Source organism: Adelges cooleyi, unplaced genomic scaffold, assembly GCF_023614345.1.
Source record: "Adelges cooleyi isolate 19-005CV unplaced genomic scaffold, UGA_ACOO_1.1 ACOO_flye_CR_arks_rails_tigmint_CR_PRNA_30, whole genome shotgun sequence".
In the NCBI taxonomy this organism is placed as follows: Eukaryota; Metazoa; Arthropoda; class Insecta; order Hemiptera; family Adelgidae; genus Adelges; species Adelges cooleyi.
Genome location: NW_026095971.1, coordinates 21,817,577 through 21,842,202, shown reverse-complemented (window position 1 = coordinate 21,842,202; position 24,626 = coordinate 21,817,577). Strand labels below are relative to the sequence as shown.

At 34.8% G+C, this 24,626-nt stretch overlaps 3 protein-coding genes across 6 annotated transcripts in view; all 3 read left to right on the top strand.

Annotated features, from left to right (window-relative positions):
- The window catches only part of LOC126838085 (uncharacterized), an 82,164-nt gene extending 69,214 nt beyond the window's left edge, over window positions 1-12,950 (top strand). The window contains exons 4-18 of one of the 3 annotated variants that reach the window (XM_050572197.1): window positions 5,969-6,137; window positions 6,209-6,322; window positions 6,534-6,782; window positions 6,868-6,987; window positions 7,069-7,208; window positions 7,621-7,840; window positions 7,942-8,019; window positions 8,192-8,296; window positions 8,375-8,504; window positions 8,572-8,794; window positions 8,864-9,200; window positions 9,834-10,284; window positions 10,357-10,859; window positions 10,948-11,100; window positions 11,200-12,950. In XM_050572197.1, the coding sequence (XP_050428154.1) occupies window positions 5,969-6,137; window positions 6,209-6,322; window positions 6,534-6,782; window positions 6,868-6,987; window positions 7,069-7,208; window positions 7,621-7,840; window positions 7,942-8,019; window positions 8,192-8,296; window positions 8,375-8,504; window positions 8,572-8,794; window positions 8,864-9,200; window positions 9,834-10,284; window positions 10,357-10,859; window positions 10,948-11,100; window positions 11,200-11,544 (3,337 nt within the window). In that variant the 3' untranslated portion in view covers window positions 11,545-12,950. The remainder of the gene's footprint in view (window positions 1-5,968; window positions 6,138-6,208; window positions 6,323-6,533; window positions 6,783-6,867; window positions 6,988-7,068; window positions 7,209-7,620; window positions 7,841-7,941; window positions 8,020-8,191; window positions 8,297-8,374; window positions 8,505-8,571; window positions 8,795-8,863; window positions 9,201-9,833; window positions 10,285-10,356; window positions 10,860-10,947; window positions 11,101-11,199) is intronic. The other 2 variants (XM_050572199.1, XM_050572198.1) reach the window with 2 other exon arrangements.
- Window positions 12,951-17,060: 4,110 nt separating this feature from the next.
- On the top strand, window positions 17,061-18,218 carry LOC126838714 (D site-binding protein-like). Its single transcript, XM_050573365.1, has 2 exons — window positions 17,061-17,322; window positions 17,388-18,218. The coding sequence occupies exons 1-2, from the start codon at window positions 17,228-17,230 to the stop codon at window positions 17,815-17,817; spliced, it is 525 nt and encodes a 174-aa protein (XP_050429322.1). The 5' UTR covers window positions 17,061-17,227; the 3' UTR covers window positions 17,818-18,218.
- Window positions 18,219-22,423: 4,205 nt separating this feature from the next.
- LOC126838718 (uncharacterized) lies at window positions 22,424-24,324 on the top strand. 2 transcript variants are annotated; one of them, XM_050573370.1, is made up of 4 exons: window positions 22,424-22,562; window positions 23,150-23,272; window positions 23,342-23,447; window positions 23,608-24,324. In XM_050573370.1, exons 2-4 carry the CDS (start codon window positions 23,157-23,159, stop codon window positions 24,262-24,264), a joined length of 879 nt encoding a protein of 292 aa, XP_050429327.1. In that variant the 5' UTR covers window positions 22,424-22,562; window positions 23,150-23,156; the 3' UTR covers window positions 24,265-24,324. The 2 variants fall into 2 exon arrangements, with proteins under 2 accessions (XP_050429327.1, XP_050429328.1); XM_050573371.1 differs by lacking the exon at window positions 22,424-22,562 and adding an exon at window positions 22,565-22,662.
- The last annotated feature ends 302 nt before the right edge of the window (window positions 24,325-24,626 follow it).

Sequence of the window (24,626 nt, the reverse complement as noted above, 5' to 3'; positions counted from 1 at the left end):
CCAGCGTCTTAACACCCTCGTGACTTTTTCTTTGAAACCTCGTCCACGGTTTGATTACAACGTTACACTCTCGCCATGGCAACGTGCGACTTTTGTGCATGTCAGACATCTTTATATAAATCTGAACATCAATAAAGGATCAAGTACAAACAGCTACGGACTTACGCACTCGACAAGCACACACTTATTATACTAGTTTGCCCTTTTCCAGTATCCGTTCGAGACTATAAAGCAATATGCTTTCTACAATTGCCCTATTCGTACTTACATAGTTTGGGGTCAAACGATTTTGCAATGTGTATCAAAAATGTCCTACTGTAGTGCACTTTGAATAGCCAATAAAATCCAATAGCTGCCGACCTGCATTTATACCTGTATACCTAGTGTTAGGCTTTAAATTGTATTTCAATGTATGGACCCGTTCAAGTTGATCGACAAACATAATTCATATTTCTGTAGCTTATATTAGAAATCAGTTATATTGTGTTTATAGGATTTATTCGTTTCGTTCGACGGTGTACTGTCAACATTGTGAATTTGAAACTGACCGAGTAATTTTCATATCCAAACATACACAATGTAATATTATACCACAGACTATACCTACTGAAAATATACACATGTTATTTATTATCATCGCCTGTACCATTTGAAAGCATACCCTCGAAACGTGGGTTTGATGTATAATAGAATCGAATAAACAAGTATGGTTGGTCTGGAAATGTCAGAGTTCACAAAACTACATTTCGGAGAGTAGAACTAGTGCATAGAAAAATCAATACAAAACCCTAGACACGGTATAATTAATGTTTAAAGCTATTGTACACAATATATTATAGAACTATGTCGATAATCGATATAATGAACAGAATAACAGTTTCCGTTTGACGATAACCTATTTAGTATATTTAACTATGACAACACTAACGAAATGTTTAGTTTTTTTCCCCAAATTGTTTTTAAAAAAAGAGACACAATTCTTTCTATGGAAAACTTTTACAGCAGTTATGTACAACTTGTACTCATCTTAGTGCCAATGTCAGCAAATGTAGTATAAAAGCTAAATATTGTGTAATTCAATTTCTGTTTGCAACTGCACAAAAAAAAAAAAAAATCTCGCCAACAGCTATTTAAAAAACGAGATAACTACTAAAAGTATTTCGAAAATGTGGTTTTGACATTTTCGCTTCGGATTAAAATATATTAAAAATGTAATTAAAAGTTGTAAAAAGTCAAAACGGTTTTTTAAATAATACAATTTTTTTCTACGCTTATTATGAATAAACGAACCGAGAAAAAAAAAGAAAGTTTTTACAGTTTCAGGTCAAAACTATTTTCATGGTGTAGCGATTTTATCTTTTGTGTGTAAAAAGTTTTAAAAAAATCAATAGACGTCTTCACCAAACAGTATAGCTTCTTATTAATTAACAGTTCTTAAATATTATCTTTGAGCACATTACTATTTACATAATTTATATTGATAATCATAATACGTTGAAAGTTGTTTACTTGTCATTTACAACTGCATATTTTCTAACTGAAACTTGCACAGCAGAAAAGTATTTTATTGAGTTTTCTTTTTTTAATACTTTTTATACCTTTCATATTGAAAATCAACCTGCCAGTAACAAAGAAATTATATTTTGCTAAACCGGCGCTATTGAAGTATATTTTTTTGTAAAATATTACCTCTGTGAGGACCATAGCGGCTATTGCAACATGAAGTAAGCTTTCCCATTACACTGCAAAGGACGATGTTAGGCAGTCGACAAAGGAGGAAAGCACTTTGTAAAAGTTAGATACAAATGTATGAATATAATCTAAGAAATTATTGAAGAGTAATATTAGGACTTGACAAATCCGTTCCACATTTATATAATGAAGTGTTTATAAATATAAAATAAATTTTTGTACACAAATACTTATGGTGTTCATAATTATTGATCTTAAGAAAGCTATTAGACACGGTCACGGGTCAAATATACTATTATATAGATACTGATGACCTAAATAGAGCTCAAAGTATTTTGTCGTAACCAAGGAATCAATTTGATAGTCGTATATAACCGTATATGAATATATATATATATATATATGAAAAAAAATAGTTATATTGAAATGTTCTTACAATTACTTAATAAAATGTAATTTATAAAATGGATATTTTTTATTATTAAAAAAAATATATATTTTATTTGAGTAATAGTTCCTGTCCGCTTATCGATGCTGTCATTTTTTTTTATTGGTTATTTAACTGTCAGGGCTGAGTATAAATTATAAAAAAAAAAATGCACACCGGTAAACACTCAGACAACTGACAATTATATATTGTATATATATATATATATACATATATAACGATTTGCGGGAAAAACAAACTTAGTCGATATTTCCAGTTTTAAAATGTTAGAATCTAAAAAGACTGAGGGATAAGGATATATAAGATAGCAAAAAATATTATATGTTATTGTTTATAATATTATTTATTACCAAATTAAAATTTTTAAAAATGTACTTATTTAAAATTTAAAACATTTTCTACGAATGTTATAATATATTGTTATTGGTCTTGAACTATTTATTGCCAAATTGAAATTAAAACAAAATGTATTTATTTATTTAAAATTTAAATCATTATAATATTTATAAATATATGTGTAAACAAATTGTTAAAAATAACAAAATCAGGAAAACCTTGTTCGTTTCAGAGGAGTATCAGAGAGTTGATTTCTGTTTGCGCTTTGTTATGTTATTTTTTATTTATACATTGAACACATTTACATAATACTATGTATGTATGTTCTAACCGTGCATTTTGTATTGGAAGCACAGTGCACACTGCGCAAGAGAAATCAACATATTTTATACACAAAATGCAGTATTCGCCCTTATGCATATTTAATATGGGCGACGCGCTGCAGCGATGCATTTTCGAGTATGGGCTTTAGAAAATGTGCACATAAATAATATATTATGATGATGACCTAAATATTTCAAAACACTTTGTCAGTAACTAAAAAAAAATATATTGCTACGCTTTGTGTCTATTCAAAATGATTGGAAACACAATACAAAACAATTTCAAACAATGTTTCTAATTCTATTAAACGACTGCATAGTACAATTATATTACTAAAATAAATGATAACGTGTATCTTAACTTAAAGTCTCTTAATAAAAACATACCATGTCGAATTCGCAGTGTCGACAAAGTAGATGAAGCCAAATATAAGACACTCAAAGACTCGCCAAGATGTATTTTTCTTTTTACAGTTTACTCAAGAGCTATATAAGTAAGCTGATGTATATTCACTGTATAAAATTAGATATTCTAAGGAAGAAAATACATGTTTATTATTATGTTCTCAATGGAGACCGTCGCGTCGTCGTCTAACAAATCTACCTACTTACTCTTATAATGTGCGTCTGTAGTGTCTATTTTGTGTTTTGCAGGAATCTTATGAGATACCTTTTTTATTATTATTATTATTTCCTAGACAATGATAATGCGGTTCCGGTAAAATATTCAGCGACAGTCTCTTTCAAACGTCCCAGTACATGTACAAGACCTTTACGACCTACGTCTTCTGCCTGGACGACTTTTTTTCTACCGTTCATCGCCCGCCCAATTACCTTTCATTGTATGTTTTCCATATACCTATTGAAGTATTAATATATACCGTCTTTTGATGGCACACATCGGCGGATCTCGACCGTTATCTGTTTGTCCCAAAAGGCCTCGGTAGGTAAACGGGTCTAGTATTTTTTTTTTTATGTGTGTCTTTTACTTTTGTTCCTTTGTCCCTTTTTCGCGCTAATGACCCGCGAGGTAAGATTTTCACACGTACCTTGGCTATAATTTAACATTATATATATAGTTAGTTGCCGTGAAGAACTAAGGTAAAAAAAAAATCGGTAATTACCAATAACAAAAAAATGCTTAAATAAATAAACGTCACGTTAATAATGACAGACTAAAATGTATTTTCAGTTTTTGTCTCGACACCTCTTTTTTATAGTGTCTGCCATCAAAAATAATTGTGAAAAATCAGTTTCTATGTAAAACAATCTTCGGTTTCCTGGAAAAAAAATATTGATTTATTTTTTCGACTAACAGAAAGATGATAAAATTGAATTTGCAATCTAAAAAGTTGGTTTTTACTTGTTGCCGAAAATTTGAAATTTTTTCCAGTATTTTTTTCAAAAAATCTGAGATTATTTTACATAAGAAACGCCTGACCTGATTGGCTTTTAGTAAATTGGAAATAAAAAAATAATGCGAAACTGACTTTGCACTTGGCTAAAAAAAAGTTTTAATATTATTTGAAAAAAAATGTATTAAATATATATGTATATATATATACGAGTATATATATTAACATTGTATTACCCCGAAGAAAAAAAATAAACAATTATTTGTGTTTGCCCACAAACAAATGTATTAAACGGTAATAGTTATTATGTATATAAATAATCATCATAGGTGTTTTTGTTTGTTTGAGTATTGTTTTTTTTCTTCAAAATTATGAAATTTGAAGGAAATAAAATGGTTTTGATTTAAAAATAAATGCATTTATATATACATTAATTATAATTCTAAAAATATGATTCCAAATTGAAATCACATGATAAATTAATTAATAAACATATTTCTTGATTTATAAACTCGAAAAATAAAATCAACATTTAATTTAAATGAAACTCAATGCGAGAAAAGCATTTTTATATAAAAGCATTTTATATGCGAATTGCATTTAAAAGTCATAATATTTTAAATTGTATAAAGTATGAAAAGTAAATGTCACTTTTATGTATCCATCCTTCGGTTTTTTATTCTACTATTTAATTGTATACATTATATACAACTAAGGTTTTATTTTTATATCCTCATTTATATTGTAAAAATTATTTCTAGTATTTTACAGTCAATGACTTCAGACTTCAATTAAAGTTTATATTTTTTTTATACAACATTCAGAAATGGTCTTCTTTAATATATAATTTTTTATAATAATTTAGAGGTACCGAAAACGGAAAGATTTATTTTTTATTGACACAACAGATAAAATTAATAATTAGAAAAAAACTGAATTCATGATAAATAAATATACTATACATACTTCTTGATTTACAAGCGTGGGCTAAATTATTTATCTGCCTTTTCCCGGTGTTAAACATAATAATACTGATTGAAGAAATGATATATAATATTTGGAATTAAAGTGTTAGATTTCATATCGAGTGTCTTTAACAAGCACATTCTTTATTTAATAATAAAAATAACGGTGTACTATCAATTCGGTTTTTTTTTCAGAAATTCTAAACCATAATTTTATTTTGTTTTCGGTTAGATCTTTTAGTCTGTCAATAATAATTAACTATCTCTGTAAATGTATTAATAATACATAGGTAGGGGGCAGACGTGGGTTTTCCCAACTCTGTCTAAGAAGTAAGAAATGGTCCTTGTGCCAGACCATTTTTGGGCTGACAGCTTAAATACGGTCACATTGTCCGTGTCATAATAATTAACTATAATTGATTGCAATAATTTCAATAGTATTACAATGACTATATTATATGAAATAAAAATACACCGTTAACAGGTTTTTTTTTTATAAAACAAATCTTCTTCATTAAGATTATTCCACGGTGTAAATTTACCATTTGGCAAACAATAGTAAAACTATTGACATTGTTAGTACAACTGTAAATTGGTAAAAATTCTTTAAAGTAAAATATTGTGATATCTTTTTTTAAGTGTTGTATAATATTCCCAATTTTATAACTTTTAAAAAATTCCATTGGCTAAATTAAATCAACCCGTTAAGTGGCAATAAATTAGACAAAATTATTGTACCTAGAATGATAGTTTTTTTTGTCTCCTGAAAAAACCAAAATTTGAAATTGGGCCCTTGTTCTAATAATCATCGTCTCAATTATAACCATTTTCAATTGCTATGATTTGCAGGTTTGTCACCGAAGGCGGACCCAGCGACTCAAAACTGCTTCCGGGCGACCAGATCCTTCGGATAAACGACGAAGACGTCCAAAACGGTCTTAGGGACTATGTCATCCAGCTGGTCAGGTCTTGCACGGATACCATCACTTTGCTCGTTTGCCAACCACCGTTGGACAACGTGAGTCACTTGAGTTTTCGATTAAATCATATATTTTTTATTCAACTGCCGTTTATGTCCTATCCAAACAGTCGGCCAGAAAATCTGCTTTGCTCAGCTCGGCCAAGAAAGCCAAACTCAAGTCGAACCCGTCTCGAGTGCGGTTCGCCGAAGGTGTTCTCGTCAACGGCTCACCGCTGTGCCCTGTAAGTAGTACAGTGAAATGCGAGCAATTAATTAAGAAAGTATGAACTTTCAGAAGGACGGGGGAGATGTTTTTATGATGTACAGCTTTAAAGCTCTGTAGTTTCAGAACTACGTCAGATGATAGTTCTGAAACTCTTCGATGCTAATAAGATGCCCTTGTTCATCATGTCTTTGGTCTGGAAATGTTCACGGGCTGTATTTTTTGCACAGGTGTCTGCGTTTAGCGGTGGTGACCCGAACATAGCGTTGTTACCAAATGTCCTCAAAGTGTTTCTGGAAAACGGACAGACCAAGTCGTTCAAGTACGACTCCACTACCAAAGTCAAGGACGTGGTGGCTTCGCTGCAGAACAAACTGTGCATTAAGGCCGGCGAGCACTTTGCTCTTGTGCTCGAGCAAGTCAAAAGTCTTCGGAGACATAAGCTTACCCTGCTGGACCCCGAACACACTTTGGCCAGGGTTGGTTATTGTTGTTATTATTATTTTTTTCCTTCAATTTTTCTAGCTTTAACCGAAACCATCATGATGTTTCGCTCGGTTCCAGGTGGCCTCCAGGCCGGGATCTCATAACCTGAGATGTCTGTTCCGCGTGGCGTTCGTGCCCAGAGACGCCTGCGATTTAGCTCAAAAAGACTTGAACGCCTTCGAATACCTGTACTTACAAGTATGTGACACTTTTAACCGTTTCTCGCACACGCGCGAGATGTTTATGACTTTTTTTCTTTATTTTGTTCTTGTTTTCAAGTGCTGCAACGACGTGGTCCAAGAAAGGTACGCGCCGGAACTCAAGTACGACATCGCGCTCAGGTTGGCAGCACTGCACATACACCAACACGCCATGGCCAACAACATACCTTACTGCAAGGTGACGGTCAAAGCAATCGAGTAAGTTTCTTCACCGTATTCTGGTCACACTGCAGCTCGCCTCTTAGCTTACTACATAATACAGGGTGTATTATCAAAAACAATGGTGGGGTTAAGAATAGTGGGGTTTCAAACGGCTGTAGGTTGTGAAGTATTGCACCTAATTATCTAGGAACTCTGACTAAGAAACATCTAGTGTCAGTCATTCGAAACTTGACAACTCCCTCTTTCATTTAAGTCCTACCAGAGCGCTGTAAGTCCAATACTTCACAACCTACAGCCGCTTGAAACCCCACCATTCTTTTTGATACACCCTGTAATTTATCTAACCTCTACTTTAAGCCCCTCCGTTTCTTTGGTCACCACCGACAGTAGCCCGTGCAACTGTTGTCGTGGAACGGATTTTGTTTTATGTGTTCCGTTTGATTCGCAGGCGAGAGTTTGGTTTGGAAAAGTTTGTGCCGATTTCGCTGATGGAGTCGATGAAACGGAAGGAATTGCGAAAGTTGTTGACACATCTGTTGAAGCTCAACCAGACGATGACGGGCACCAATTACAAGACGCTTACGGCCCTCCAAGCCAAACTCTACTACTTGACTATCATTTCCGAACTGCCCAGCTACGGGGCCAAATGTTTCTCCACCAACGTCCGGGTGAGTGTGTCACTGCTGTTTGCCAAGTTTTTTTAATTTGTCCCATTGATCCCATTCCACCGCCACAGTCAATAATATAACGACAACCGTCATGTCTGCAGGATTGCAACTTGGAAACCGTCATACTAGTCAGCCCCAAAATGGGAATTAGCCAAATCGTGGGACTGCGCAACAGCATGGTAAGCAATTGACGATTCGGTCGTTTGTCAATGCCGTTTACAAAAAGAGTATAATATAGCATAGCGGGTATTAATTAATACAATTGATAGTCCTTTGAGACCATTTTTACAACTGCACATTCATTCGGACATTTTAAGGTTAAAATATAAAAGTCTCGTTTGGTCTTTGCAGCCTGTTCCTTTGGCAGACATCGAACAAGTCACGTTGGTGAAAATGCAAAAAGAAGATCAAATTTCCAGCACGGTCACTTTGTATTTACAAAACACGGTACAGAAGGTAAAAAATATCAGTTGTATTAATATTGGCAAACTGTAGTGTGTTTTGACACGAGCCCGTTGGCAACGGTGTTTACAGGAGGTGAGCTTTTGCATGGAAGACCGTGACGCAGACGAGTTCATATTGGTCATCAAAGGTTACTTTAAGCTTTTGATGGCCAGCTGTTTGCCAATCGACCGGGAAGGTGAATCCGTGCACATAGACAGCGGTTAGTGGATCCGGCCCGTTAAAAAGGCTAACAAAAAACTATTTGACCATACAATTTTACTTTGCAGCTCCTCAATACTACTCTCATCACATCGTCAAACCGACCACTTGGAGTTACGGGCCGTCGACCATCTACGCAAAAGAAGAAGAAAAATTAACCAACTTTGCGTTCTGCCCCATGTACACGCCGTTCAGTCACGAAATGTTGAAACCCAACGATTACGGGTCTCTCAACAGAACCATTTGGACGGGCATGCAAAACGGAAACGTGGACAAAAACATGAATACCATGTAATAAGACCAAAAAACTTTTTAAAAAAAAATTGGGTTTAACGCCAACCCCGATGTGTGTCCGTGTAGGTCTTTGAAGAGGCATCCGAACGGCCATTTGGGCTACAAAGTCAACGGGGAACCCAAAGACAAAAGCTGCATCGACGTGCAGAGCGTGGTGTCCATGGAAATACTGGAGAACGACGATAGCCATGCCGTGGAAACGCACAACGAGGAGGTGCTGAAAAGAGTGGCCGAGATGCAACAGCTGGTAGAGAACTCTGAACAGTATCTGAACCGGCACCAGCGCGAGTCCAGCGACTCGGACGGGTCTCACATATCATCCGACGGGTCGGTTTCGTTGCCACCGCCGCCGGCCAATTTGGGTCAGCTCAAACACAGCGATTCCCTGTTGCTGTTGGCTCAAGTAAGTATTGTTGCCGCGCCCCGCCGTGTCTCGCGAATATAATAAACTATTGACATGTATATGTCTTTGCTATGGCACACACACACACGGAAAACCCGACACCGACACCGCTTATCATAACGAAAAATAACAGCTGATTTATCTGATAAGAAAAGTGAGATAAGAGATAAGGGAAAGCGATAAGAGATGAGAGATATGGTTTTTACTTTGGAACACAACCGGAAAATATCGACACCGACACCGGCTATCATACCGAAAAATAACAGCTGATTTATCTGATAAGAGAGATAAGAGATAAGGGAAGGGGTGAGAGTTAGGAAGAGTGAGAGATGAGGGTTGGGGTCGGGGTAGGAATGGGGGAGGGCAGATATGTTGTATTCACAACGTTCAAAATAGAAATGAATAATAAATTCAATAATTTAAGGGGCCAAATGAATTGTTTTGGGCCAGATATTATGAAAACACTAAAATATTAGACAGAAACTCCATATGTTTACTAGCCACTTTAGATACATAAAAACGTATCCCGTGGTGTTGCGGGCTCGTACGCAAGCTGTTAACATATAATATGTAATACCTCTTTTAGAAAAATAACTTTAAGCCAAACCATTTTTTTATTATCGTCATTAACAGAAAGGTTCGGAGGACAGTATAACCGCGGCCGTCCAAGCGCTCAATCTGGGCGACATGGAAAGCGACACGGAATCCATAAACACCCCGTCGACCAGTCCTTCGCACCGGACGACCAACAGGGATTCGGACATCAGCTTCGGGCTGCACAGTCCCGAGGGACTAGTCGGGACGTCGTCTTCGGGCCACGAAGCACTCCAGGAACTGTGGAAAAACCTACAGGAGGACAACAGGTCTTTGCCGCGCAACAGTTTGTACTTGGAACCGGACCTGATCGACCTGACCCTCATACCGCCTCCCGCGGACCAGAACAAAGTCAACAGCGCCCAAACGGTAAACGGTGGTTCGACCGCGGCCAGCGGCAATCAGTGTAGCCTTCCGCCCACCCTGTTCGCCGACTACGATCACCACCACCACCAACAGCATCAGCAAAACGCCTCGGACAGGTTTTTGGGTAAGCGGTACAATAAGACGTATTGCTGCTGCAATATAAGTAAGAATAATAATTATTGGTGTTTGCGCGTAGACTCCGTACTGGATCAAGGGTTCAAAAACAACCCGGGCTTGATGAACCTCGACCTGGAGTCGTTCTTGGCCACGATGACGATCCCGCCGCCGCCGCAGGCCAACGGCAAGGCCGCAGAGAAGCAGGCCAACGTGTTGACTTCCGAACAAATATCGTCGTTCATCATACCTCCGCCTCCGAAACCGGTTGTCGCTGCTCAACCGCCGCCATCTGAGCCGGCCAAACCGCCGCCGGATCCCGTTTCCGGCGTTCAACCCCCCCGACCACCGCCACTACCGGCTGCGGTCACAACCCCCGACGGACCCAGTGCTACCAACGAAAAGACGTTGCCCGGTTTCTCGTGTTGCTCCAGGCCCAGGCAACGGAGTCCGGACGCCCAGCAGCAACCGTTCTTGCCCACCAGAGCCCAGAACATGACACTGCCCCGGGTCAAACCCAAAGTTCCTCCCAGGATAGACTCCACGCTGTCTACCAAACCACCTCTGCCACCCGCGCCTTCGCAAGTAAGAATCGTTGCCAATTTCTCTTATGCTGTCGTTGACGGTATTGCAAAAATGCTAAATTTCCTTCCTTGTTATTGTGTCGCAATAGGAAACCCTATTGCGTAACGGTAGCTATACGAACCCCAGGGACGCAGTGTCGGTCATCAACGAACTGATCGAACGGCTGAACGAGTTCAGCGAACAGTGTAACGTCGCCCAAGCCCAGGGAGGCGGCATGCAGCTAGACGAGAGCAAGTTTCAGGTACGAATACCCGAAGTTTAGCCGTTTAGTTAGGACTTTTCTTACGCGGTTTACACCTGCTGTTTACCAACGCTTACCGTTGTCCGTTTTGGTTTGCAGGAAGCCAAAGACATACTGTGCCAAGAGGCCCGGCAGCTGGTGACCTCGTCGAAAATACTGATCCGGTGCTACATGAACCCGAAGAGCCCGGAGTTCCAGTCGAACCTGTCGCAGTGCGTGACCCAACTGCGCCGGATGACCGTGCTCAGCGGCAACATGACCAGGCACACGTCTTCGCCGCTCCAGACCAGGAATCTCATCGTCAAAGTCACCGACGTGCTGCACACGTTCCACGGGCTGCTCATAGACACGGACGTCAGCACGGAGACGCTCACCAGGCACGCCGAAGGACTGGCAAACGTGCTGGCCAAGTTGCTGCGAAGTCTCAGGGTGTTCTCGCCGTGACGTTAAGACCGGTGGTCGGTGCCCCGCGACCCGACCACCGTTTTCTGTTGTTGAATACCATATAATATATATATATATATTTTTTTTTTTTGGCCAAATCAAGTTGGCCACACTGTTTGGCGGGCTCAGACCGATGATAAAGTCAAATAGATAACGCGATAACCGAATGATTGATAACGTATCACGCTATCAGTTATGATGATTATTATGTTATTGAAACTGAATTTTTTGCTCTCCCCTAAAGTGAAAAAAAATGATATACAAGGTTTTGCGTCTTAAGCGACGGTATTGTGTGCGTGTATATTATTAAAATACATATTATTATATTTTTAGTAATAGACGTCGAACCTCTATAATATATTGTGTGCCCCATGTTAACACAGGTAGTTGGCACGATTCGTAGGTATATATTGATTAGATACCATGAGAATTATTTCTAGTTAAGCCCCCAACCGAGGATGAATTATTGTTAATATGTATTTTTTTTTCTACTTTACAATTTTTTGTATTATTAGTTTTTTGTATACGTGTAAAAAGAATCTAGTCAATTTTTCTTTTCTTTTTTTATAGTAAATAACCGATACAATTTGTTATTGTTATTAATTTAGGTATTGTTTATGCGCATATTTATGTCATATTCTTTTGACACTATCCGTAATAGTCAGTTTTCGATATTATTTTATTTAGTAATCTTTTTTTGTTTTTTATTTTTTTAACAATAACGGTGTATGTCAATTAACCGGAATAATCTATTTATATATATATATCTTTATCACAGTGCACTCGAAATATAATATATTATATTATAAGTCTCACGAATAATACAAAATAATATGTGTAATAGAATCGTAGAAAAAAAAAATGTATTACAATTATATAAAAACAGAAATTAATAAGTTATCGTTTTTTTTTAAATTCTTAATAAATATTATTAAACTATTAATAATATAATACATATACGTATGTACTCTATATGTTATAGTGCTCTCCGCCAAGTGGACAAATAGTGTATTAATTGTAAATTTTCGAGAAGAAAAAAAAGGATGATACCAATGTTAATATATTTTATATTAACCACTCCTTAACTGGGGAAATGTGTGAATCTTGTATAATTTTTTGTATGGAATTTCTTATAAAGAACAGAACTGTGTTGTGAGAAGAACGTAGAAATAAAATGTTAATTATTTGTACACAATATCTGTATTGCATTTTTTTTTATTTATTAAGACACGACACAACGATTTTGTTGTCAAATATAATGACAAGTTTGACACTGGATTCCTCCTAAGACGGGGTAAGGACACTTTAGTTGTTGTTATTTTACAATATTAGATAATATTCAAATTAAAAATAATTTGCTGACAATGTTGACTTGTCTACAAATTAGTTTTGGATAATTATTACTTTTCGAGTTACTAAAGCCTGAGTTTCAAACGTTGACAGCTAATATAATATTTAGTAATTAATATAATATTGTTGTGAAATAACATAAAAACAAACATATTTTCGAAAAGCAATACAGTAAAATTGCAATTGTTTTTTTAAAAAAAACTAGTGTCTTTTCCTTAACGAATCATCCCGTTCTATATCCTACTATTTTTAAGTAAATATTTATTATATAATTATTTATAAAAGGAATATTGAATAAAAGTGTTTCGGTTTTGTTATTATAATAACATTTTTTTTTACAAACATAATATTTAACTTGGATACATATCTACAAATCAAATTTATACCGTGTAATATTAAGACTTTTAAATGGCAAAGAATAAACGTATTTGTTGAAAGAACATCTGAATTTTTATCGTTTCATTATTAAGTATCTATCTGGACAAGATAAAATTTACAGTCGAGTAAATAAACTACAAATTCAAAACTAAAAATAAGTTACGCAAATTTATGATTCATTCGCTTCAAGTGTTTATTTGCATAATTAAAGCTGCATGCAAATGTGACATTATATAAATATCATATGATGATCTATTTAAGGTAAAACGCAAATTATCTTTAAAAATAATTATACATTTTTTTAGGTTTTCTTTTTGGGAGACATTTTAGTTCAAAGTTATTTCCCAACGCAAGACTGTATAATTTAAATTTTTACCTTCTTCTTTGGTAGGTACCAGAGCTGTGCAGACTTAAGTTACTATAAAATTGTGTACTTGAAAAATACAGTTGCACATGATAAATAACATAATATTATACACACACACATGACCGCTAACAGAACTTGTATGTAACCAACAAATGGCCGTCTACTGCAGACGTTAGTACATACTTAGAATATACTTTTTATTGAAACATTAGTAAAAATTATATTTGATTTTTAGACGCTAACTGCCGCTTTAATAATAGTTAGGTATATTGTAATTGATATATATTTTTTTTTGATAATTTTCCTAAAAAACCGTTTTATACCTCAGAAATACTTTCTATGTAGCGACTGTTTCTAATATATATTATTACATATTATCGACTTGGTAATGGAGACGAGTAGAAGTCGTTTGGGAAAAAAAAATGATTGCTATTGTGTGCTAATATATGCTATCCGACTATACTATACCTGACCGTAGATAGGTGTGTACCATTTTGCCATTTTGAGTCGATTCCGCTAGCCTTTTGTTCCGCACATTTTAGTAGAATAATATTTTTGTGGTGTACCTTTTTTTGAAAATTCAACTCAATCTGACCTTTTTTAAACACCGTGAAAAAACGCGGTCGCCTACCTAAGTAGTGCTAAGTGCACGTTTTTAGAGGTTCAGGTCCATTTTTTTTTTGTATTCAATGTGCACACACACACACACACACACACAAGACCGGACAACACACCATCACCGGCTACAGCTACAACCACTGTTACCACCACCACAACAACGGTTATCATTGCCACAGCCATGACACTTGAAAAGGCCTGAAAATGTCTTGATGGGTCACAGTTTGTCGACGACCACGACCACAGGACAACAGGGTGCAGCTGTACTCAAGAAACACACACACTCGAACAAACGTCTTAATTATTCATCAAACGGCCATCGACTATCATACTTCCGGTAAGTGGAAAATTAAATTATTATTATTTTTGTGTTTTTTTTTTAAACAGCTATAGTGTCTAAAATTATTATTACTGTCTAAAACGAGGTAATAATTTTAGATTGTTTAATATATATCGTATTATCTCGGTGGATCATCTTTTATTTTATTTGGACAACTTGTGTAACACTTGCTAAAACGATATGTATATTATATAAATAGTTGTTTTTAAAAGCCGAGAGATTTTTTTTTAAATTAAATTTAACGTCAATTGAGTTTTAGTTCGACTTTGGGTAGATTAAAAATAATCGTTTTTCACTTGAAATTTACTTGGAGAAAAATTATAAAAAATATTTCTAATTCACTACACTTATTTAAATTTGCGAATGCCATTTTTTCAAATTTATTTTTTAACCGATATTACGGGTTTTATCACGTTTATATTTAATAACATTGTGTTAACAAGTCCAGAAAAGGTTTTATTTTTTTTATAGTTTAAAGAAATATTTCTTTTGTTTGATCAATAGGCACTAATTTTTTTCAGCAAATTTGTCTTAACTTAAAAAGTAAATTGTGTGTACCGGATGATTCTTTTAACGCCTTACACCGGTGTTCAGTTTTGTAGTTTTTTAATTATGAAAACATTTTTACAATATAAGACGGTATTTTTTAATTTCCAATCTTATTTAGTATTTACATTTCAAACTTAAATGGTAACATAATACATATATATTTATAGACATTTTTTAATTAAACTCACATTTTTACAAGTCGACAATCAGTTTTGATCAAATAGTTTTAAACTTTATCCTTAGCTGTCGATTTTACTTTGTTCTAACTCATCAAATCGACATTACTTAGTTATTATTCTAAAGACACTCACTAGGCGATTTTCACAGTCTAAAGAAACATTACTAAGTGGCTTACCTAAGTAATGTTGTGCTCATGTGGAAAAGAAGTTTTGTTTATAATTTTAGCTATGTTTGTCAAGTGTTGGACAATAATAATTTATTATTATTATCAAAATAACGGTTGTTATTTCAAAGATTATTCGGTCGCCGATAAAGTCTCATACTTTGATTTCTTAAACACACTTTCAACACACGGTTTGGGCTCGCAATTTGCCGACAAGTGTTTCGCAAACCGGTTTCTTATTGTGTTGGAAAAAATCCCACTTGGCCGACATCTTCTTATCTCAACATTGACAAAAAAACACACACACTGTAATCCAGGAATACATTTTTTTTAGGCAGACCTATAAAATATCTAACCCCAAGAATTATTCGAAAAAATTATACTTTTTAATATTATATATTATACATTAAAATACTCAATTAAAAATGTATTAATTATCTGGCTTCCATTTAATGTCTGAACTTCCTTAGCCCCATTCCAATATTTATGTGTATAATATGAGATCAACTACACCTCAGTCTTAGACTTTGAAAATAACAATACACGTTTAATTAGTTATTTGAATTTTTGGAGTTAATTTTTCTATCCTCAACGATTATGTAGACAGTAAATATTATGCTAACTTAATGTCAATGAACAATATCATGTCATCCGCCAAAACTGGATTATCAGTTAAACACAGCTGTGCATTGGCTGTTGTTTGTAAACTTGTCTCCTTCAGAAGTTGGATTCTGTTATTATAATAGAGGAGATTATCCAATTTTGATTCTATACAGTTGTTCGGTTGTATTAGCTTGTTTTCATTGTTGTCTTGTAAGTTTGTTTCTCAAGTGTAATGATAATCAGATTTTACGATTTAAAACTATGAAAAAAAAGACATTTGTATGTATAGTAATTCACGAACTAAGCTAACCAATTGGTTAGCTTAGTTCAATAATAATTTAATATTTATTTTTTATCTTGAAACTTAATTATATATAATATTAGTTTTCCATAAGCCAGAGTTGTGCATCAGTGGAATAAAACGTTTTACAAATAATCATATCTAGATAACATATTATTCAAGTAAAAGTTATTAGAACAATTTCAAAGATTAATTATTTAAATCGTTTTAAGAAATAATTATTCCAATAATATTATTTAAATAGTTTGTTAGTGTAATTTTCAAGTAATTGAAACGTTAATTGTTAATTGTTATTTAGAAAAAATGACCGATATGGACGAATTCGAGTCGGCGCCATTGGACTTGACGGTGAACAAAGTGCCTCCTACAACTTTAACGAAAATGGAAGAGGACGAGGAGGAGGCAATGGATATCGTCATGGATGAAGAGTTGGACGTCGAGAACGGCGCGCCGTTGGACTTGACCCGTGCGACCACCACGGCCGCGGTATCCAAAATCCCTCCGCCGGCCTTGTCCAGATCGCCGCTGGCCCGTTTGCCGCTTGGCCGTTCGCCTCTGGCGCGTTCCTCGCCCGAGGCGCAGCCGCCGCCGCCCGCGGCCGTGGTCGCCCCGAGCGTGTACCGGGCGCCGGCGGTGTCGCCTCAGATCGCCGACCACACGCCTCATACGCACTTTGGCGGCGCGGCCGACGACCCGTCGTACCGCGCGCAACGGTACGCGGCCGAGTACAACCCGTTCTTGGCGGCCGCGACGACGGCGGTGCCGCAAAGCCATCACTACCCGGCGACCGCGGCCTATCCACCCGGATTTTCCACTCACGGGTTTAACCCCATCATGATGGTGCCCAAGATCGCCACCAGTCCCGTGTACGTGGCCACGTCTCCCGAGTCAAACCCGTTCTACGAATACGTGTCGGCCTACGATTTCTGGTGAGTAACCCGCATGCGTTTTTACGCCGACAACTTTATAATAATTATTTTTGTTAATTTTACAGTCGATACCCGTACTACGGCGGCGGCGGCGGCGTCCACTCGGAACGGCTGTCCCCGGAATCGACCACGGTGGACGCCAATCCTCTGGCGTCCGGCGGCGACGACCTGCGCGACGTCGACCCGGACGAGATAGCCGCCATATACAAGCAGTCGGACTTTGTGGCGTTCAGGCAACGGTACCTGGAGAGCCTGGGACCGCCGAAAAACTTTGAAAAGATGCGCCGGTCGGTGCCCAACAAAAAGCCGCCGGGACCGGACGGACAGCAGTGCGATACATACGTTATGAAGCGCAAAAAAAATAACGAAGCAGCCAAGCGGTCGAGAGACGCGAAGCGGCAGAAATACGTAGAAAATCAGATTAGCGTTATGTACCTGACGAAAAAAGTTAGCGAAATGAAGGAGATTAAGCGGAGGCTCCTCATGTCCATGTGATGCACGGTAATAATTCGTTAACGGGTTTCTAGAGTTAAGGCATTCTAGTCTATTATTTTTATCATGTCGTGTATGACACACATAACACGCCGCCGGCACATGAAAAACGACATCATGGTTTTCCATTTGTACTATTAATTTTCTTTTGGTTTTTCAATTATTAATTTATTGTGTTCTTCGACTATTATTTATATCAACAAAAATTATTTTTTGCGACAAAGAAAAAACACTTATTTTTTAGCTTCTACTTATTAAGTGTGACTTGAAATATTATTAATATAATTTTGTACGGCTTTTAACGTAGTTTTTTCAAAAAAAACCTCACAATTATTAATTGCAATTAATTTATGTAATTTATATTACGTTTAGCTATTAACATTAGCTAATTTTTCTATTGTCTAACTATACAATACATGCTTTCTCAATTTTTATTTATTTTTATTAACTTTTTTATACTCATTTATATTTTATGAAATATATATATTATATATATTTTTTTTTAAATTCACAAATATAAATTATATTTTTATTTATCATAATCAATTATATATTATTTTGTTGTGTACCAACGTAACACATTAAACTAGATAGTGGTTATAATTCTCTAGATCCTTATGGCGGTTCTGTGTTGTTTAGATGATATCTACCGAAAAGTAATGATTTTAATGTCTCCACGCTGTACCTAACCTAACCTAACCAAAGTCTTACAGTGTAAGGAGATCTGTAATCCATCAGTACTATTGAAATGTAACATTTTCAGGACGGCAATAATTATTCGTCTTGTCGACATGGTTTGCTATGGTTGCACAATAATATTAAACCCATTTAAAAGCTTCTTAAGCAAAACAAACATTATTATTGAAAAGCCAATTGCAGTTTACACACGTTTAACACATTTGAAATAAAAAATACTAGCTATTTTTTTCAAGTAGTGAATTTTTTTTAGCTTATATCCGGAAACTGTGTGGCTGAGTGGATGATACGTATGATAATTATTTAATAGTATATTGTTATTGTGTTATTTTGTGATATTCCACAAAAAGATTGACCACACACACACACACAGAGTGCATATTTTAGATTTTATTCTATACAGGATTCGGTAAAGGAGTGCACCTAACCGGTACGCATTAGACGCTAAGAGCGGCAAATATTTACAAAAGGATTCCTATTATTTTTTTTTTTTTTTTTTGAAAACCCTTGGAAATGAATTCGCCCTTTTGAGATACTTGGTCAACATAAAAGATTACTTGTGTGTAGACCGATAAAGGTCGAAATGCACACCGTTTTTCTCGACAATAATAATAATATGATGAGTGTGCAAAACCGTTCGAACCCATCCATCAACCGTGTTCATTCATTCATTCGTTCAAATAATATAATATAATATGTTGTTCGAAAATCCTCGGTCCAATAAGGACATTATATTTGAAATTCTCAGAAATAAATATAATAATAAAATGTGTAGCTGAATTTTCTCTACCTAACACACGCGGACGACGTTTGTAAGTGCGTTTCTGAGATCTGAAAAAATGACCCATCACTTTTTAAAAATTAATTTTTTTCCAATAAAGTATGTTAGGTGGTATAATAATATATAACCGGTTTGGACAATTACTAAATTTATTAAAGCTGTTAAAGTTGAAAATTTAGGAAAGTCGGAGTGTGGTATTTTTAAACTATAACTGTAGTAAAGTTATCATCCAAATCGGCTGGCTGGTCGGTCAGTCAAAATGTTTAGCAAGTCATACTTAATTCAAAAAGTCAATTAAATCTTATATACGTTACCGTAAAAGTTTTACAAAGTCGATGGAGATCTGGAAAATCTTAAAAAAGATAAAAATTTCGATATTGTCAAAAAAAAGTGTATAAAATAACCATAGTGTCTCCAGCCAAAAAAACAAAAAGTTAATAGAGCTTTAAAAAATACAAAAAAAAAAAATGTAAATATTCGATCATTGCACAATTACTGATAACATAAAAAAAATGTTTTCAATAAGAAAAACTAGAAAATTGCAATTATTTTAAGAAAAAAAAACGTTAAATTGATCATCCTGTAGGATCTCTTTCTTTTAGCTATAAGCCTACCCTGTAAGATCACCCTGTATTATAGTGTTTTTTTTTAAACATAGTTAATCGTTAATCCTTTAATTATTCAACTTAACCGATCGACCTTGACTAATTACTTATCTCAGGACACATACAAATCGTCGTTTAACAGTGTGTATCTCAGCTTTTAAAGGTTTACAGGAGAAGCAAAAAACACATTTTTAATCAAAACATTGTTATCATAACATGTTATCATGTTTATCAATTAATCTGACAGACATTTTCTGTCTTACTTAAATTGTTGGCGACAGCTCAATTTATCAATATAATATATTAATAATAAAATATCGATAATATAATATAAAATTTAATTTAATAATTTTGATATACGATTAAAATATTAAAATATTTTGAAACTGTTTTTCTGTTGGACATATTTTTTGGATAATTCATTCTGGAAAACGTTTCATTTTTATATAGCCCCAAAACGATCGTTTACCTCGAATCGATTCGGTTTTCGCCGAAAATATATAATATTATGTGTTTAAGGCCAAAAAAAAGGGGTCAACTGTATTCACAGCAGCTGAGGAGGACAAGACGCAGGTGCCTCGAGCGAGATGTGTTTATTTGTGCGACGACGACAAAAGGGTTGCCGGTGGTCGGCGGGCACGTTCATCACTCACAAATACACAGAAGATACAGAAACACTCTTGTGGGCCCACAGAATCATCATCCCACACACAATATAGATGTGTATACAGAATATAATGTAGAATGCGAATGTGACAGCGGTGGTGTAGTGAATAGGGTCCGGATTATTTCGCATTTTCGCATTTTGGGCATGTGAACTGTGTCAATAGGTTGTCGACACCGTTTCCCCTACATATTATTGGTATGGTCGGAAATGGGTCGAACACCACTCGTTTCCGCGTTCTAACCGCCATCATATAGAACAATTTCTCTATATATTTATATATATATGATTTATAGGATATATATATATATATACACATGAGCTTCTAATCGAATCCCGCACACAAAGGTTATTGCAACGTGGAATCAACCCTTCCGCATAATGATATATATGGTATACGGTCCTTTGTACTCACTTCTACTACAGCTACTGTCAATGTCGCATAATATATGTATAATGTATATAATATGTATGTGTTAATGTGTACAACCAAAGCGAGAGACGTTACGAATTTGCTATACAAAATTTGGACAAATGAAGACGGTCCGATTTCAATAATTGTGTAAAGACATATAATAAGAGTTCTTTGGCAAGTTTACTATGTACTAGGTTATGTGGGAAACGGATTTTTGATGTTTTTATGTTTTAATATTGGTAAAATTGCAAATTTTATTTTATCAACTAAAGAAACTTTAAATCGAAAATCGGCTTCCAACAAAACATAGTAAAGTAGACAAACCTAACCTAACCTAACCTAACCCAACCTAACCCAACCTAACCTAACCTAACCTACCTAACCCAACCTAACTTAACCTAACCTAACTCGGAATCTCTTTACAGAAATTGAAATCCCAGTAGGTATTCGAAATTTTGTCTAGCTTTTTGGTCTGAAATAAATCAAAACGCCTGTTACTCGTAGAAAAAATTATTTAAATTAAAAATAACACCTTGTAGCCCTAACAAATTAAACGGTAAATTAATTGACACGGTCGAAATTGATTAAAAACCACTTTTTCTTTTAAATATATATTGCCTATACAAAACTCCTTCAAAACAGACCGCATGCAATCACCTTAAGAGGGCGTCGCACCGCCCATTTTTAAGGAGTAAAGTATGGGCAAATTTTTACAAAATCTTAATTTGAAGGTTAAACTGTGATGAGTAATAATTATTAGCTCAATAAATAGGACTCTATTTTGGTAGTTGATTTATTTTTCCCACTATCACAGCACCCTTGTTGAAAGCGATTTAAAAATGTTTTTTCATCTCTACATGTTTAAGCAGACTGAAAATAACTCGCTTAATTTTGGTTTTACAGTAAAAGCACCTATTATACAATTAAAAGACAACAAAATTCCGGAGGGCAAGAACTGCCAACAAAATCGGCCAACGACAGTATATCAGACAACATGTCTAGATTATATTATATTCTAAGTAACAGACTCTAAGTACAAAATCCAGACCAGTGAGAAGGATCTCAAAACGCAAACTTTCGGCATTAAAACAGCTTTTACTGGTTAAAAAAGCGACGAACAATTTTTTAAATATTTTTTGATTAATCATAAACCTAGTATTAACTGTAGGTATACTTAATTAATTGATTTAACAAGAAAAAAATGATGGGATATTTCAGTTGATTGTTGTTTTTTTTGTTATACCTATTACATACAAGAGGCGTAGAGAGAGACTATAAATGCGGTGGGGCGGTTTATTTTTAAAAATACAACTAATAAAAGTATATTGATATAATAATCCAATTATTGACCGGGTTTTGTTGCTAAACGTCAACAATAGCGTCATAATAATATTCTAAATGTGATACAATATCTACTTATTATTATCACAGATTATATGAAAATAATTTGTTGTTAATGACCGTTGTAATTAAATAGTTATATTTTAAAATTCTGCTGGGAATTACACGACTGTCATGCCAATACAGTCGATTTTCTACCGGCATCGTTATAATATTGTTTCAATACCAGTGCGGTTTCCAAATATAGTGAGTATTACAATTTATATTTTTGAAAATATTTCACAATCTGGTTACTTTTTATTTGTGCATACATTTTAACTACTCCAATAATCGTCACCGTATCCAAGTAAGTGTCGGTAGTTCATGTTCTACCTACCTTGTTGAATTACAATATATATATATAATTTGACTTGTACTTGACAATACATATTATATACAATATAGCCAATAGAAAACATTGAGTAGATGTACAATATAAAAAAATTAACATATTAGTTGTGCATTAATCTCATCGTTTCTGTTCCGTCGTGCGGCCGTTGCCTATCAAAACATTTTATACGGTTAAGAACGTATTTTTAACAACGGTTTTGTGTAATGCACTCCTTTGAGTGTTTATACACACTTGAATTTTTTCATTTTGATTATATTTCCAAGTTTTGTTTGATTAAAAATTTACAAAAAAAAAAAATGTAAAAAATTGTATCTGTATTTTTTTTAGATTTTACTTAAAACACTTGTATTTTTGTTATGTAACCTAAACTAACCAAACTTGATTTGTTTTTTACACACACACGAATGAAAATTAGGTAATAATTAAAATGTTTTTTTTTTAGTATCGATATGTTTTGTTGCGGTATTTGCTACACAATGTTTACGGGGATATACCCGGAAAGCGTTCACGCTACTCCGTGCGGCCATTTGTTCCATACAAAGTGCATACTGCTCTGTTTACGTAGGTATGAAAGCGTATTGGTTGTGTATTTAATTAAGCAAAGGACTGCGCTAATTAATTTTTCATTTTTTAGATCGCCGAAGTGTCCGTATTGTGCCGTTATGGTTTGTGAAACACAATTGATCAAACTGCAGGTCCAAATCGACCCCGACTGGAAAGACACTGTAAAATCGATCAAGGTGTGTATTATATCATAATGTAATGTACAAATCATTTAGTATATAGATATTATTTAAGTACTTGGGCAGTTCTCGTGAGACGGTCAATATCCGTGCAAAGATTATCCGTTTCTAAATAGGTACATATATATATATATATATATATATTATTTTGTTTCAGGCCAACGACAGTATCATTAACTTGGACGAATCGTTGAACATTGGAAACGACTCCAAGTGCGACGCCAGTCTGATGATAATCGATCCCGACGAATCAAACATGTCTCTGACGGATCTCTTTAAAACGAGCGCTACTACGAAAATAACAACCTCGGTATCGGCACCAAGCCTTAGCGAATCGACACAAAGTCTGTTGTCTGTTTTGTGCGAAATAATACCGAACTCGGCCGTACACTATTGCTTCTTCGTGAACGAACATAATTTGATCCAGAGTTTTCAAGAAGGGTACAGTCACGTGTTGATCGTTAATTTGCACATGGGCAACCCCACCGGTTTGGTTTTGTTCGATCTGATCCATTGTCTCAAAATTAATGTCACGCTGTTAGATGTCAAGGACCAAAAAGATTTTCTACTCAACGCACATAAAATAAGAACGGACACGAATCATACAAGTTCATTAATCAGAATGAAAAAAGCAGCGAACAACAACGACGATAAAGACTTCCAAAAGTTTGTCCATTTTGTCGTAGATTTTTGCAATGACATTTTCCAACAAAATTTGAACAATGTTCCCGAAATATCTTTGATAAGTAATAGTTGTTACAGCGTAACTTTCAAACACGGTTCCAAGCAATATAATATACATATTTTCCATTAATTGATTTTTGAAAATCGCGGATTTATTTAATTTTTAAATTACATTTTACACTATGTTTGAATCAAGATTCTTTTAAATTTGTTATTATTTATACTTTGACAAATATTATTATTTTGAGTTTTAACTAAATAATGTTTTACGGTAATCTAAAGTTTTAATTTTTTTTTTATCAATAAAAATGCAGTTTTAGTGTAATCACAATCAATGTTATTACAAGTATAAAATGTAACCATTTATTGATTGGTTCTAATTTGATTTATAAAATAAAATAAAGTTTTTTTCACAAAATAATAGAATAAAAAAATTGTTTGGCATTTTATTTTGAATAAATTAACTGTTTGTACAATTACAATATTTTTTGT

Coding starts and splice junctions, on each gene's coding strand:
- LOC126838718 (XM_050573370.1), top strand. CDS start 23,157: ATGTTTTGTTGCGGTATTTGCTACACAATGTTTACGGGGATATACCCG. Junction 23,273..23,341: donor ATACTGCTCTGTTTACGTAG/GTATGAAAGCGT, acceptor TTCATTTTTTAG/ATCGCCGAAGTGTCCGTATT. Junction 23,448..23,607: donor ACACTGTAAAATCGATCAAG/GTGTGTATTATA, acceptor ATTTTGTTTCAG/GCCAACGACAGTATCATTAA.
- LOC126838714 (XM_050573365.1), top strand. CDS start 17,228: ATGATGGTGCCCAAGATCGCCACCAGTCCCGTGTACGTGGCCACGTCT. Junction 17,323..17,387: donor GTGTCGGCCTACGATTTCTG/GTGAGTAACCCG, acceptor TTAATTTTACAG/TCGATACCCGTACTACGGCG.